The 17644-nt window shown below is 45.9% G+C and overlaps 1 protein-coding gene across 1 annotated transcript in view; it reads left to right on the top strand.

Annotated features, from left to right (window-relative positions):
* LOC122945409 (carboxypeptidase O-like) overlaps positions 1 to 17644 on the top strand; it is a 236667-nt gene that overhangs the window by 203930 nt on the left and 15093 nt on the right. Inside the window, exon 9 of the mRNA XM_044304480.1 lies at positions 1680 to 1882. Within this exon, the coding sequence (XP_044160415.1) occupies positions 1680 to 1882 (203 nt within the window). The remainder of the gene's footprint in view (positions 1 to 1679; positions 1883 to 17644) is intronic.

A 17644-nucleotide genomic window follows, 5' to 3' on the forward strand; every position in this document is an offset into this window, starting at 1 on the left:
ATATGTGGTGAAAGCATTTAGTGCTGTATTTCAGTACAAAAAGAAAAATCTATATGCATTTCACTGTTGCAGTTATTTGTGGTAAAAGCGTTTAGTGGCCTATTTCAGTACAAAAATTAAAATATATACGCACTTCACTGTTGCAGTTATTTGTGGTGAAATCGTTTAGCGACCTAGTTTATTGCAAAAATAAAAATATACACACTTCACTGTTGCAGCTATTTGTGGTGAAAGCTTTTAGTGGCCTATTTCTGTATAAAAAGAAAAATATATTCTCCGTTTAATTCAGCAGTCATATGTGGTGAAAGCAATTAGTGGCCTATTTTGAATACAAAAATTAAAATATATACACATTCCACTAGTGCAGTTATTTGTGGTGAAGGCGTTTAGTGGCCTATTTCAGTACAAAAAAAAAGTAACTCGAGTGTGAAAGTAGCTCAAATCTTCTAGTTCCTGCAGATATACAAATATTTTCAACTGCTCTTGATGTTTTCAGAAAAGTAGGTGTAATTGCCATTTAGGAAGAACTAAATACTTCTGTTCAGTGCAGTCATTCTAATATATTATATAACAAATTTACACAGAAATATGGTACTATTTTGTGTTCTCCTGACTGCCAAAGATCACTGGAGATGATTCTGGCTTAAACTTGCCCAGAAATGTGTTTCCAAAACATGCAGACAGCTACAGTTATCTCACCCCACCACTAAACTGTGTTTATTAACAGCTTGGAAATTCACCTAAATGTATTAGAATCCAAGATTGGGGCTATAAGACATAGCATTTAACCCCACTTACACAACATAAATTTAACCTGCATTGCAATCCTAACTGCTGGAGATGTGGTACAGACTTAGGAATGTATTTCCACTTACAGTGGTTGTGTCACCACATAGTGCCTTAGTGCCTTAGTGCCATATTGGTCAGAGATCATATAAGTCTTACAAATGGCGGGTATTGCGCTTCCATTATCTCTTGAGACAGTATCCCAAAACTCAAACTAATATTAGTGAGAGGCTGTCAGCTGCCCAAATTCTCATCCCTACATTCTGAAAATCCAATACACCACCAAAATGGGTCCATAGGGTTGATCTCATTTTCAGGTTAGAAGAACTAGCAAGGGAAAATAAAACACATAACCTCTTCCAATTTGGTTCCCTTGGGGGGGGGGGGGGGGGGGGATTTAGGATTTTTAATATGTAACCATATCAGATTAGAAATCCAAACTGATATTATCTAATTATTCCTTACACTACAGCTTAACTGGTACCCCCCCCCCCTCCTCCCCTCTTAAAGTCATTTAACCTCATCATTGGCCTCCTGGTAAAGCCTACTATCTTACTTTTCATAACTAGAATTATCATACCTTCTCCTGCTTCTCCTCACAATTTATGTAGCCCCCATTGCTCCTCCTACCCACAATGCAACCTTGTCCATTGTAAGCAGGTTGCCACCCATAGGTGGCAGAGTCCAGTTGTAAGGAATGGTGACATGGAAATCCTGATCTCCATCTTTTTAGAGCACTCTGCTTCATCCTAACATCCATCCACCCTTTCTTGCAATACTGTGTAATTTGTTAATTACAGTAAGCTTTTATAACAAAGACAAGACAGATTTTGCTTTTAAAACTTTATGATATATTTATGCCTGATTGTTTTTTTCTATAATTAAATCCTTAGCTGTTGGAGCAGATGCTGACTGTGAAAGTTATGTATTCTGTGGTCCAAGTGCTGCATCAGAACTTGAAACCAAAAGCGTGGTCAAACTTTTTGAGCAGGTGAAGTCCAATATGCTTATGTACCTTTCAGTTCACAACTATGGAAAATATATTCTTCTTCCTTATGGATATACAACAAACCAATCTGCATATCATAATGAAATGGTAAGTATTAAATCATTCTACATAAAAAAAAATTATATACTGTATGTTGATTGACTTATCAGAGTTTTCCAGGAGGAGATATGCACGACTTATCCTCAGGATAGGTGATCAGTATTGATGAGCGAATCGAAGCTGACAAGATGGAATTTCAGAAAAAATTTGATTTGCAACAAATGCGAATTTCCTCACGCTTCGTGATAATGAATCGCAGTTTTTCCTAAAATGGTGGCTCCACATGTGAGGACATGGGGCAAGGAACTCTGGTAAGGCGGGATGACCAATAATGCCAGGCATGCAGCTAATCAGCAGCCAGCCCTGTGATGTCACAGCTCTATAAATACTGTGGCCATCTTGGATTCAGACATTTTCCAGCATTCAGAGTGCAAGGACAGTCGTGAGAAGGCGCTAGGGACAGCAATAAAAAAACCTCATTGTGACGAAAAAAAATCAAAAAATGATTTATAAGTGCAGAAAAAGGATAAATCATTTAACGGCATCTTAGTGCATGGGGAGATGTCAGAAGGTGCTAGGGACAGTGCTATGAAAGCAATTTACAAGTGCAGGGAAAGATTATTTGGGGTTCCAAATAGCCATTATACAGTTCTGTCATTCCAGCAATTTGTTCTTGGGGTGCAAGTGCCATGTTGAAAAGCCTTTAGTGGCTTATATCTGTGTAAAAAGAAAAATATATAAGCAGTTTACTTCTGCAGTTATATGTGGTAAAATCATTTAGTGCTGTATTTGAGTACAAAAAGAAAAATATATACGCAGTTCACTGTTGCAGTTATTTGCGGTAGAAGCATTTAGTGGCCTATTTTAGTACAAAAATAATTCAAATCCAAGCTCGAAATACTGCAATCTGGTTTAAAAAAACACTCTTTTTTTGGCAATATCCTACATCTGGTGCCTTTGCAGCATTAGTCAGTGTGCAATTTAAGCTAGAAATACAGCTATAATTTTCAGGGTTTTAAAAATGCTTTGCATAGTTGACAGGGAGCAAAATTAGTAAAATCTATCTGTTTCATTGGTGGGTGACATTAACCCATTTCTGGCACTACTCTGCATAGGTTACAGGGACTTAAATTTCTAAAATTAGTCTTTAATTGGCCTTTTCCTTCGATCCCTCTGCTTTAATAACTTTTCCCATATTTCCGCTCAATCAATCAATTTTTTCTCCCTTGGATGTGGTCTATCTTTCTCACTCTCTGATGCGTGCCACCTCCTTTACCGTGATGGGGGCACCTTTGCATAGGTGAAAAGAACATACATTTAAAAAAAATCTTCTGTTACATTGTCAGGTGACATTTTACCAAATTTGCCGGATAGAAACCCCCTGCTCTGCATAGGTGACAGGAACTTAAATTTCTAAAATTTGTCTTTAAGTGGCCCTTTCTTTTGATCCTTCTGCTTTAATAATTTGTCCCACATTTCCGCTTCATCCCATTGCATCCATTGACCTCCGTTGGATGAGGTCTCCCTTTCTCACGCTCCCTCTCTGACGTGGAATCCTGATTCGCCGAAAACCGTGATCAATATAGTAGGCTCAGAAAAGAACATCGAAAGTTGATAGGGAAGATATCCAAATGGATGGTGGACGTCACGGGGGGCAACTCTGCATAGGTGACAGAAACATAAATTTAACAAAATCGTCTGTTACATTGTCAGGTGACATTTTACCAATTTTGCCGGATATAAACCCCTGTTCTGCATAGGTGACGGGGAATTAAATTTCAGAAATTCTTCTTTATATGATGCGCGCCACCTACTTTCATTCAATGCTTAAACTTTATCAAGTTGTCCCACATTTGCGCTTCAATTGTTTGTCCCACATTTCTGCTCTATCATATTTAATTTGAAATAATTAACTTTCCTTGGATATGGTCTTTCTTTCTCACGCTCCCTCTCAGGCGTGGAACCCTGATTCGCCGATAACTGTGATCAATATGGTAGGCTCAGAAAAGAATGAAAGTTGATAGAGAAGATATCCAAATGAATGTTGGACGTCACAGGGACATGCAATAAGGCAGCAGTTATCTAGAGTCAACAAAGCGGCAGCAGGGCCTCTCCTGTCTAACGTTTCCTAATACAAAATACCGCAGTGACATTCCCTATCATTTTTAATTAATCATTCAAATAACAGGGCATCTTAAGATTTCTGTATTATTATTTATCGTCACTACCTCCCCGAGTCGGGAGTGGGTAATTGCCGCTCGCCCCCTCCTTTCCTTCACTTCTTCTGTTTTATAGCTTCTCCCACATTTCCGCTCGATCACAATTAAATTTCATCCATTGATCTCCCTTGGATGTGGTCTCTCTTTCTCATTCTCCCTCTCCGGGGTATAACCCTGATTCCCCGCTAACCGCGATCGACATGGTAGGTGCAGGAAAAAACATCGAAAGTTGATAGGGCAGATATCCAATTGGATCGTGAACATCACTGGGACATGCGACATGGTGGGGCAGTATGTTTGCACACGCCTACACGAACTGACTGATGGGTCTGTCCCCTGCAACTTCTGGGTCTCCAAATTGGTCACATGGCCTGGGCTTGCCCTTTACGCCTTGAAGGTGCTGGCCTGCCCTGCAGCCAGTGTATTGTCTGAACGTGTGTTTAGCACGACTGGAGGGGGTTATCACAGGTTATATTTTCCAATGTTTTGGGATGTACACTAATTAAAAAATAAATAAATAAAATTAAAACCCAAAAACTGTGTAGACTACCTCCTCCTCCACCGCTACTTCCACCTACACCGCCACATCCCTCGCCTCCTCAACCTCCTACTCCATATGGACCTCGTCCTTCTAGATCAAGATTATTATTTTTACATATTTTATGTTATTTAAAGTTATTTCCCTATGTACATTTGTTTGCAGAGCACTTGCCATACTCTTAATCACATGTTGATGCCATTTGCAGCCCTCTAGCACTTTCCATGACATTTTTACAGCCATTTTACTGCTCAAAAGTTTGGGTCCCCATTGACTTCAATGGGGTTTGGGTTCGGTGTCAAGTTCGAGTCCTTTTGTGAAGTTCGGCCGAACCCGTCAAACCCGAACATCCAGTTGTCCGCTCAACTATATTTGCCTCGCCTTTTGTGCCGGAGAATGTGTATTATTAAATCGTGCAGGACCAAAGTGGCCACCACACTTTGCCGTAGTGCCACTCTGTGGCCTCCTCATGCTGCTGCCACCTCCACAATCTCTCGTCATTGTGCTACTCTGTGGCCTCCTCATGCTGCTGACACCTCCACAATCTCTCGTCGTTGTGCTACTCTGTGGCCTCCTCATGCTGCTGACACCTCCACAATCTCTCGTTGTCGTGCTAATCTGGCCTCCTCATGCTGCTGACACCTCCACAATCTCTCGTTGTCATGCTAATCTGGCCTCCTCATGCTGCTGACACCTCCACAATCTCTCGTTGTCGTGCTAATCTGGCCTCCTCATGCTACTGACACCTCCACAATCTCTCGTCGTTCTGCTACTCTGTGGCCTCCTCATGCTGCTGACACCTCCACACTTTCTCGTTGTGCCACTCTGTGGCATCCTCATGCTGCTGCCACCTCCTCAATCTCTCATCGTCGTGCCACTCTGTGGCCTCCTCATGCTGCTGCCGTCACCACAATTTCTGGTCGTTGAGAGACCGATTCTCTCCTGTCTTAGGCAACACTTCTTTTTTTTAAATAAAATTGATTAAATATTTGATATTAAATGGAACCAAAACTTGATTAAAATTATAAGAAACAAAATATAAATTCACAAATATATTTTCGCAATCTTCGATGGAAATTCCCAGACAATCAATTTTCCAAGCTTTTTGTGAGGGAGAACGTGTATTATTTAATCGTGCAGAGCCAAAGTGGCCTCCTCATGCTGCTGCCACCTCCATACTTTGTCGTCTTGCCACTCTATGGCCTTCTCATGCTGCTGCCACCTCCAAAATCTCTTGCAGTCGTGCCACTCTGTGGCCACCTCATGCTGCTGCCGCCTCCATAATCTCTCGTTGTTATGCCACTCTGTGGCCACCTCATGCTGCTGCCACCTCCACAATCTCTTGTCGTTGTGCTACTCTGTGGCCTCCTCATGCTGCTGACACCTCAACAATCTCTCGTTGTCGTGCTAATCTGGCCTCCTCATGCTGCTGACACCTCCACACTTTCTCGTCGTGCCACTCTGTGGCATCCTCATGCTGCTGCCATCGCCACAATTTCTGGTCGTTGAGAGACCGATTCTCTCCTGTCTTAGGCAACACTTCTTTTTTTTAAATAAAATTGATTAAATATTTAATATTAAATGGAACCAAAACGTATTTAATTGTGCAGAGCCAAAGTGGCCTCCTCATGCTGCTGCCACCTCCATACTTTGTCGTCTTGCCACTCTATGGCCTTCTCATGCTGCTGCCACCTCCAAAATCTCTTGCAGTCGTGCCACTCTGTGGCCACCTCATGCTGCTGCCGCCTCCATAATCTCTCGCTGTTATGCCACTCTGTTGCCTCCCCATGCTCCTGCCAACTCCAGACTATATCATAGCGACACTCTTTGGACTTATCATTAGTGATGGTCTTGCGGTTCGCCTGGCAGTCGGTTCACTGCAAACTTTGAGCGTTCGCGATCCGCCGAACATGCAAACATATCGCAATGTTTAAGCACGCCATATTGTTTTGCATAGCGCCAAACTTTGACCCATCAGATGGGACAGGACAGCCAATTAAGATGTTTCAGCACATGGACACACCCCCACCCTATAACAGAACCTGATCTGGCTGCCATTATACATTCAGCATTTTGTCAGTGTAGGGAGAGGTTGCTTTTGGAGCAGGGACAGGCTATTAGGGACACCAAAAGCTAGTTTATTGGGAAATGAAAGTCCTTTTAAGGACTGTATAGATGTGCTATCGATACTTTCTATATAGTGCATTTGAACTGTGCAGCAGTTATGTCCAGTTCTGCTGCGATACCGCAGCTATATAGAGGGACAAACGCTATTGGAAAAACTAATTACAACAGGTGTGATATACCAGTTGCCCCCCCAAAAAAAACTGATTGAGGGGTGTGTTATGCCTGCTTCCACAAAACTGATTATGGGGTTAGATATATCTGCTTCCACCAAATATTGATTGAGGCCTGCAATATACCTCTTTCCACAAATACTGCTCTTCTCTAGGGACTTAGGCACAGGGTCATTTTGAAAATGACAGGCAGAGGAAGCGGCAGGCCGTTCAGCATGGGTGGTAGAGGTTGGGCAGGTGCACCAGGCCGGAGACTAAGTGGGAAGTTGGAGAAGGCACGTGAGATTAATTCAAAGGATGCACCAGAGTTGGTTGAGTGGTTCACTCAGCCTTTCACTTCTGCACCCTCCTCATCCGCTGTATCTGCACCCTCCTCACTCTCTGCTGTGTGCAACCCCAAATCTACCACCACCACCACCATAGCCCCTCCACATGAGTCAGAGGAATTATTTTCCCATCCATTCCCAGACCTTACCAATGCGCAGCCATTCTTGACATCAGAGGAGGAAGAGGAGGTAGCAATGGCCGCCACCCAGCGGTCTAACGACAGTACCCAGTTCAGCCCAAGGAAGGAGGTCCCCGCTGTTGCGGCCTACTTTGAGCTCTCAAATGTCAGTGGTAGTGAATGTGAATATGATGACATGTTGATGGACGTCATGTGAGTGCCCACAAGAGAGGAAGAGGAGTGGAGTTCAGAGGGTCAGACGGAGCAGCAGAGAGAGAGGAGAAGCAGGCAGAACTTACAGTGCACAGGAGGCAAGAAGCTGACTGTAAATGTATCTGGAGCAAGCCATCCACCATGCATGGTCACTTCTGTCACTTCCAGGACACTGGCACATGGTTTCACAGTGTGGGCTTTTTTTAACGTGTCAGCTGCTGACAACAGTGTTGCTATCTGCAGCCTGTGCCGTCAACCCATAAGTGGCGGTAAGCCCAACACTCACCTAGGGACGAACACCTTAAGAAGGCACCTTGCCTCCCATCACTGAGGCCAGTGGGAGCAAAGCCGTCAGTTCACACAAAGCCACACTCCCGGAGCTTCACATCCTGCCTCTTCTCCTTCTCCTCCCATTTTTCCTCCACTCCACCTTCCACCATGCCATCATTGCATTCATCTGGCATAAGGCAGGCCTCCGTGGCCCAAATGTTCAAGCATAAAAAGATGATGACGCTGAATAACGCTCTTCCCCAACGACTGACCGCTGGCTTGTCGGAACTGCTAGCCCGCCAGCTACTGCCATATAAATTGATAGACTCTGAGTCCTTTAAAAAATTTGTGGCCATTGGCACACCACAATGGAAGGTCCCCGAAAGGAAATATTTCTCCCAGAAGGGCATCCCTGAACTATATGGCCACGTTCAGCGGAAAGTGAATATATTTCTGGCACACAGTGTCGGTGCCAAGATACATCTGAGCACAGACATGTGGTCTAGCAAACACGGGCAGGGAAGGTACATAACTTTTACTACCCATTGGGTGAACCTTCTGACGGCCGTCAAGCATGTAACCTGTGGTTCCCATGTAGATTTGGTGTTACCGCCATAGATTGCATGCGGGCCTGCCTCTTCTTCTCTTCCTCCTACTCCATCCTCCATCTTCTCCACGGCTGACTCCTCATGGCCCCTGATTAAAATACCTATTTTTTGTGGGAATTTTTGCCAATGATCCCCCTCTGGTATATCACTGTCCTTGTTGTTGGACTATTTGTGTACTTCTAGTAAGTGTTAGCTGGTTGCAAATATGACCTGAAGGTTTTTCAGGTTCGCCTGCCATTAAAGTGAATGGTGCCTGACGCGAACGCGCGGTTCGCAAACTTTTGATCGCAAACGCGAATTGTTCCGGCCGATGTTCATTCAACACTACTTCTCATGCTGTTCCCACCCTCCCCCCTTCATGACTGTTCCACTATTTTGGCTTTCGGCCTGGCTGACGTCATCATTTATTTGACATGTCTTCTGATCTGTCAGAAGGAAGAAAAAATGAGATGTACAACGGATCCGGTCTGTGTAGCAGCTGTAAGGCCTGTATGGTCACATCACAATTGGCTTATGATTTGGTAGCCAAAAGCAGGAGTGGGTACAAAACACAGAAGACATGCAATTATTCCATTCACATCACGGATCAGAGGGAGGGCAAAGTATTAAGTGACGTCAACACAAACTTACTGCTGACACCCTCTCCACTCTGTCAGGGGGCTCTACTTGTATAAGGGTTTAATAGAACAGGTTCTGTAGACATCTATGTGGAATCAGCTGACGACGGTGTAAAAGGAGTGCGCTTCTTCTTCGTGCTAGCATTGACCTGTAAGGCTGAGTTCATACTTGAGTTATTTGGTCAGTTATGGCCCCATTACTGCCCAATCAAGTGAAGTGTGCAGTGATTCTAAGAGCGACCCCTGTCATCTGCATGTCATATGGACTCACAGTATTATTTCACTACCAAAGCAGACTCCCTATGCGTGTTACTGCAAGTCACAGTGCTCTACACCATTATAAAGGCTCTCTGCAGCCAGGAAATAGCAGTTTTTTTGCGCAATTCGCCACATATAAATTGGGATCGAACCAAATTTTCATTAAAAAAATGTGCGAACCGGCGAATCAAATTTTTTACAAATTTGCTTATCTGTAGTGATTAGTATCAGATCTGCTGGGTTGCGACACTATGGTCTCCTGATGATCAGCTGTTAGAAGAGGCCTGTAATGGATCTCCTGGCACCCCGACCAGGTACCTCCGTCAATGGATGCTCCTAGTGCTTCCCGAGGACTACAAGCACTCCACTTGACACCATAACCGCCACAGACCCCACGAATCGCCAAAGCTTGGTTGAGGTCTCGCCGTCTCCTACCCACCCTGGACCTACGACAAGGCTCCAGGCTCCAGTGGGTGAACCTCTCCTAAATCCAGAGAGCAGGAACAGCTCTTACAAGAGCTAATAGTATAGCCAGGGGAGTATAGCAAATCTTCAGTGTATAGCAATCCCCAGTGTTGATCAAACACCAGCCTCAACATGATGAAGGGTAAAACAGGAACTCTTTATTGAACACACAGCATTGACTTATATACACAGGACATACTGAGGACATGACATAGAAGCCAATCCTGTACAGTTTAAACACAAAACTAACCCTAGTCAACAAACACAATGGCATTGTCTGTGACACAATTAACAAACACACTGGCATTGTCTTTGATGCAATCAACAATGAACATGCAAACAGATATCTTCACCCCCTCCATAATGAATGAATGGGAAGAGGAGACACATGTGATGGGATTATCTCCTGAGTGTATCATAGGAGTCGGTTACTATTATAATCAACTATCTTAATCCCATCACTAACACAATCAGTGGGAGTCTCGGTGCATAGTGACCCTTTTTGTGTTGCTGAATCCACACCATGCCTTTTGAATGGGCAATAGGAAATCTGTGGCATATAAATTACACAGATAAATCAGGGTTCATAGTTCCTTGTAACCCCAAAAGGTCTAGGGGGTCTCCATAGTTCTCGGTCCATAGTCTGTAGGAAGGAGGCTGGCCCTCAGGCTTCTCCAGCAGCCCCAGTGACGGTTCAGTCCGTCACAAGGCCTTCAGTGCAGTTGCCTCTTTCCAGACCAGTGACATCACTGTACAGTACACCGGTCACATAACCTAGTTGCAGCTCAGTGAATGTGAATTGCAGCATTTACACCCATGACCGTGATTAGAGGAAGACATTTCTAAATTATTAATTTAAATCCTATGTTTATTCTGAGCTTAGGAGTCCAGTGGGCGGTCCTCTTAGTCGTTAACAGCTATCTGAGTATGCACAGTCAGTTGTCAATCTTAAGTTATAATAAATCCTTTTCAGCTCCTCTTGCTGTATAAGATGCTGTCTGCAGATTAGACAGTATATTCATGGTGACAGGTAACCTTTATGCTCTATTTAAAAGTAGCAATCATAGTAGCATGCAACATGTACTGGAATGAATAATCATTAGAATGATCATTCATTCCTAGTCACCTTGCCTTTATCGGCAGCACATCCCTTGTGCTTCCGACAAATAATAATTTTTAGGCACATACATAACAAAAAAGTGTGAAACAACTGAAAATATGTCATATTCTAGGTTCTTCAATGTAGCCACCTTTTTGCTTTGATTACTGCTTTGCACACTCTTGGCATTCTCTTTATGAGCTTCAAGAGGTAGTCACCTGAAATGGTCTTCCAACAGGCTTGAAGGAGTTCCCAGAGATGCTTAGCACTTGTTGGCCCTTTTGCCTTCACTGTGCGGTCCAGCTCACCCCAAAGCATCTCGATTGGGTTCAGGTCCGGTGACTGTGGAGGCCAGGTCATCTGGCGCAGCACCCAATCACTCTCCTTCATGGTCAAATAGCCCTTACACAGCCTGGAGGTGTGTTTGGGGTCATTGTCCTGTTGAAAAATAAATGATGGTCCAACTAAACGCAAACCGGATGGAATAGCATGCCGCTGCAAGATGCTGTGGTAGCCATGCTGGTTCAGTATGCCTTCAATTTTAAATAAATCCCCAGCAGTGTCTCAAGCAAAGCACCCCCACACCATCACACCTCCTCCTCCATGCTTCACGATGGGAACCAGGCATGTAGAGTCCATCCGTTCACCTTTTCTGCGTCGCACAAAGACATGGTGGTTGGAACCAAAGATCTCAAATTTGGACTCATCAGACAAAAGCACAGATTTCCACTGGTCTAATGTCCATTCCTTGTGTTCTTTAGCCCAAACAAGTCTCTTCTGCTTGTTGCCTGTCCTTAGCAGTGGTTTCCTAGCAGATATTCTACCATGAAGGCCTGATTCACACAGTCTCCTCTTAACAAGTGTTCTAGAGATGTGTCTGCTGCTAGAACTCTGTGTGGCATTGACCTGGTATCTAATCTGAGCTGCTGTTAACCTGCAATTTCTGAGGCTGGTGACTCGGATGAACTTATCCTCCGCAGCAGAGGTGACTCTTGGTCTTCCTTTCCTGGGGCGGTCCGCATGTGAGCCAGTTTCTTTGTAGCGCTTGATGGTTTTTGTGACTGCACTTGGGGACACTTTCAAAGTTTTTCCAATTTGACTGACCTTCATTTCTTAAAGTAATGATGGCTACTCGTTTTTCTTGACTAAGCTGCTTTTTTCTTGCTAAAATACTAATTCTAACAGTCTATTCAGTAGGACTATCAGCTGTGTATCCACCTGACTTCTCCACAATGCAACTGATGGGCCCCACCCCATTTATAAGGCAAGAAATCCCACTTATTAAACCTGACAGGGCACACTAGCTATCCCTAAACTTGTGTCCCTACCTGGAACAGGGTGGGGGGATACTTGTCCCTGCCTAGCGCACACAGATCACCCGCCCCAATAGGGGCGACCCCGTCAGGTACCTGTCCCTGATTGGGGCCTATTTCCTAGAGATGTCCCTTGGCTCCCTACATGCCATGTTTCATTCCATAAAAGGGAATCCTCAAGGGACTTATTAAGTAGAGAAAAAAAGTCAAATAGGGGCGAAATGTATATGCCCCAGATGGACTAGGGCAGTGCCTGATAAACCAGTGGTACGACCAAAGCAAATAGAAGAGAGATCCGTCTTGTCAGTACATTTGATGAGGCCGCATCTAGTGTGTGAGATATAATCTCAAAAGGAGTACCCTAGTATCACATACAGAAGAGGGAGGAGTATACGTCACAGATTAGTCAAGAACCATTACGTAGGGTCACCAGTAGGGATGAGTGAACCCGAACTGTATAGTTCGGGTTCGTACCGAATTTTGGGGTGTCCGTGACACGGACCCGAACCCGAACATTTTCGTAAAAGTCCGGGTTCGGTGTTCGTCGCTTTCTTGGCGCTTTTTGAAAGGCTGCAAAGCAGCCAATCAACCAGCGTCATACTACTTGCCCCAAGAGGCCGTCACAGCCATGCCTACTATTGGCATGGCTGTGATTGGCCAGTGCAGCATGTGACCCAGCCTCTATTTAAGCTGGAGTCACATAGCACCGCACGTCACTCTTCTCTGATCAGTGGAGGGAGAGGTTGCAGCTGCGACTGTTAGGGCAAGATTAGGCAGTAATTAACTCATCAAAAACACTTAATTCAGTGATCGATCTACAGCTGTGGATCATTGAACTGCTGCTATTTAATTGCTCACTGTTTTTAGGCTGCCCAGAGCGTTTTTCAGTCACTTTTTTCTGGGGTGATCGGCGGCCATTCTGTGTCTTGTGGTGCGCCAGCACAAGCTGCCACCAAGTCCATTTAACCATCAATAGTGTGGTTATTTTTTGGCTATATCCTACATCAGGGGCTTGGCTGTGCTTGCTATTTTATTGAGGGGTGAAATACAATTGCCAAAATAGCAGTACCCTAAATCTGGTGTTTCAGCTGTGGCCAGCCAATTGTAATACTGTCTGCTGTCTGGCAAAGGATATATTTTTGTTCTGGGTTGAAATACAATTCCCAACTTAGCAATTCCCTAAATCAGTGGTTTCTGCTGTATCAGGCCAAGTTTAAATCTATCCATAAAGGGGTATATTAGATTGAAGGTGCGGATAGTGTCATCCTCAAGAACTTCATATGCTACCGTGCATTTCCAAGTCTAATTCTGTCCGTAAACGTATACCTGTCATCCAGCGCCTAAATAATAGTCCTAAAATTTATATTCAGCTAAATCTGTGTTTATTGCTGAGGCTGGTCAAGTCATTTAGTGTCCGCCAAAGCACAGTTTTTGTTCTGGGTTGAAATACAATTCCCAACTTAGCAATTCCCTAAATCAGTGGTTTCTGCTGTATCAGGCCTACTTTAAATCTATCATAAAAGGGTATATTAGATTGAAGGTGCGGATAGGGTCATTCTCAATAACTTCACACGCTACCGTGCATTTCCAAGTCTAATTCTGTCCGTAAACGTAAACCTGTCATCCAGGGCCTAAATACTAGGTCTACAATTTATATTCAGCTAAATCTGTCGTTACTGCTGTGCCTGTATTAGTGTAATACGGTACCTAAATAGCCAGATAATGTTAGGTGTCTGTAAAAAATGGCCTGAATTTGAATTCAATACATTGGGCCAAATAATTTTTTTCTTATTGTGGTGAACAGTAACAATGAGGAAAACATCTAGTAAGGTACGCGGACATGGTCGTGGTGGTGTTAGTGGACCCTCTGGTACTGGGAGAGGACGTGGCCGTTCTGCCACAGCCACATGTCGTAGTGAACCAACTACCTCAGGTCCCAGTAGCCACCAGAATTTACAGCGACATTTAGTGGAGCCCAATGTCGTTCTAAGGATGGTAAGGCCTGAGCAGGTACAGGCATTAGTCAATTGGGTGGCCGACAGTGGATCCAGCACGTTCACATTATCTCCCACCCAGTCTTCTGCAGAAAGCGCACAGATGGCGCCTGAAAACCAAGCCCATTACTCTGTCACATCACCCCCATGCATATCAGGGAAACTGTCTGAGCCTCAAGTTATGCAGCAGTCTCTTATGCTGTTTGAAGACTCTGCTGGCAGGGTTTCCCAAGGGCATCCACCTAGCCCTTCCCCAGTGGTGGAAGACATAGAATGCACTGACGCACAACCACTTATGTTTCCTGATGATGAGGACATGGGAATACCACCTCAGCACGTCTCTGATGATGACAAAACACAGGTGCCAACTGCTGCGTCTTTCTGCAGTGTGCAGACTGAACAGGAGGTCAGGGATGAATACGATGCAGGGGACGATGAGGTCCTAGACCCCACATGGAATGAAGGTTGTGCCACTGACTTTCACAGTTCGGAGGAAGAGGCAGTGGTGAGACCGAGCCAACAGCGTAGCAAAAGAGGGAGCAGTGGGCAAAAGCAGAACACCCGCCGCCAAGAGACTACGCCTGCTACTGACCGCCGCCATCTGGGACCGAGCACCCCAAAGGCAGCTTCAAGGAGTTTCCTGGCATGGCACTTCTTCAAACAATGTGTTGACGACAAGACCCGAGTGGTTTGCACGCTGTGCCATCAGAGCCTGAAGCGAGGCATTAACGTTCTGGACCTTAGCACAACCTGCATGACCAGGCACCTGCATGCAAAGCATGAACTGCAGTGGAGTAAACACCTTAAAAACAAGGAACTCACTCAGGCTCCCCCTGCTACCTCTTCTGCTGCTGCCGCCTCGGCCTCTTCTGCTGCTGCCGCCTCGGCCTCTTCCTCCGCCTCTGGAGGAACGTTGGAACCTGCCGCCCAGCAAACAGGGGATGTACCACCAACACCATTACCTCCGTCACCAAGCATCTCAACCATGTCACACGGCAGCGTTCAGCCCTCCATCTCACAAACATTTGAGAGAAAGCGTAAATTCCCACCTAGCCACCCTTGATCCCTGGCCCTGAATGCCAGCATTTCTAAACTACTGGCCTATGAAATGCTGTCATTCAGGCTGGTGGACACAGACAGCTTCAAACAGCTCATGTCGCTTGCTGTCCCACAGTATGTTGTTCCCAGCCACCACTACTTCTCCATGAGAGCCGTGCCTTCCCTCTTCCCTGCACAACCAAGTATCCGATAAAATCAAGTGTGTACTGTGCAACGCCATCTGTGGCAAGGTCCACCTAACCACAGATACATGGACTAGTAAGCACGGCCAGGGACGCTATATCTTTCTAACTGCACACTGGGTAAATGTAGTGGCAGCTGGGCCCCAGGCGGAGAGCTGTTTGGCGCACGTCCTTCCACCGTCAAGGATCGCAGGGCAACATTCTTTGCCTCCTGTTGCCTCCTCCTCCTACTCGGCTTCCTCCTCCTCTTCTTCCACCTCTCATCCAGTCAGCCACACACCTTCACCACCAACTTCAGCACAGCCCGGGGTAAACGTCAGCAGGCCAATCTGAAACTCATATGTTTGGGGGACAGGCCCCACACCGCACAGGAGTTGTGGCGGGGTATAGAACAACAGACCGATGAGTGGTTGCTGCCGGTGAGCCTCAAGCCCGGCCTGGTGGTGTGCGATAATGGGCGAAATCTCGTTGCAGCTCTGGGTCTAGCTGGTTTGACGCACATCCCTTGCCTGGCGCATGTTCTGAATTTGGTGGTGCAGAAGTTCATTCACAACTACCCCGACATGTCAGATCTGCTGCATAAAGCGCGGGCCGTCTGTTCGCACTTCCAGTGTTCACATCCTGCCGCTGCTCACCTGTCTGCGCTACAGTGTAACTTCGGCCTTCCCGCTCACCGCCTCATATGCAACGAACCCACCAGGTGGAACTCCACCTTGCACATGCTGGACAGACTGTACGAGCAGCAGCAGGCCATAGTGGAGTTTCAGCTGCAGCACACACGGGTCAGTCGCACTGCGGAATAGCACCACTTCACCACCAATGACTGGGCCTCTATGCGAGACCTGTGTGCCCTGTTGCGCTGTTTCGAGTACTCCACCAACATGGCCAGTGGCGATGACGCCGTTATCAGCGTTACAATACCACTTCTATGTCTCCTTGAGAAAACACTTAGGGCGATGATGGAAGAGGAGGTGGCCCAGGAGGAGGACCTTCGAAGAGACTTTCAGGCCATTCTCTTTGAAGTGACTCAGAGGGAGGTTTTTTGCAACAGCAGAGGCCAGGTACAAATGTGGCCAGCCAGGGCCCACTACTGGAGGACGAGGAGGATGAGGATGAGGAGGAGGATGAGGATGAAGCATGTTCACAGCGGGGTGGCACCCAACGCAGCTCGGGCCCATCACTGGTGCGTGGCTGGGGGGAAACGCAGGACGATGATGATACGCCTCCCACAGAGGACAGCTTGTCCTTACCTCTGGGCAGCCTGGCACACATGAGCGACTACATGCTGCAGTGCCTGCGCAACGACAGCAGAGTTGCCCACATTTTAATGTGTGCGGACTACTTGGTGGCCACCCTGCTGGATCCACGGTACAAAGACAATGTGCCCACCTTACTTCCTGCACTGGAGCGAGATAGGAAGATGCGCGAGTACAAGCGCACATTGGTAGACGTTCTACTGAGAGCATTCCAAAATGTCACAGGGGAACAAGTGGAAGCCCAAGGCGAAGGCAGAGGAGGAGCAAGAGGTCGCAAATGCAGCTGTGTCACGGCCAGCTCCTCTGAGGGCAGGGTTAGCATGGCAGAGATGTGGAAAAGTTTTGTCAACACGCCACAGCTAACTGCACCACCACCTGATACGGAACGTGTTAGCAGGAGGCAACATTTCACTAACATGGTGGAACAGTACGTGTGCACACCCTCCACGTAATGACTGATGGTTCGGCCCCATTCAACTTCTGGGTCTCCAAATTGTTCACGTGGCCAGAGCTAGCCTTTTATGCCTTGGAGGTGCTGGCCTGCCCTGCGGCCAGCGTTTTGTCTGAACGTGTATTCAGCACGGCAGGGGGCGTCATTACAGACAAGCACAGCCGCCTGTCTACAGCCAATGTGGACAAGCTGACGTTCATAAAAATGAACCAAGCATGGATCCCACAGGACCTGTCCATCCCTTGTGCAGATTAGACATTAACTACTTCCCCTTAACCATATATTATTGTACTCCAGGGCACTTCCTCATTCAATCCTATTTTTATTTTCATTTTACCATTATATTGCGGGGCAACCCAAAGTTGAATGAACCTCTCCTCTGTCTGGGTGTCGGGGCCTAAAAATATCTGACAGTGACCTGTTCCAGTGTTGGGTGACGTGAAGCATGATTCTCTGCTATGACATGAAGCCTGAATCTCTGCTATGGGACCTCTCTCCTCTGTCTGGGTGCCGGGGCCTAAATATA

The sequence above is a fragment of the Bufo gargarizans genome, chromosome 8, assembly GCF_014858855.1.
Source record: "Bufo gargarizans isolate SCDJY-AF-19 chromosome 8, ASM1485885v1, whole genome shotgun sequence".
NCBI classification, from domain to species: domain Eukaryota; kingdom Metazoa; phylum Chordata; class Amphibia; order Anura; family Bufonidae; genus Bufo; species Bufo gargarizans.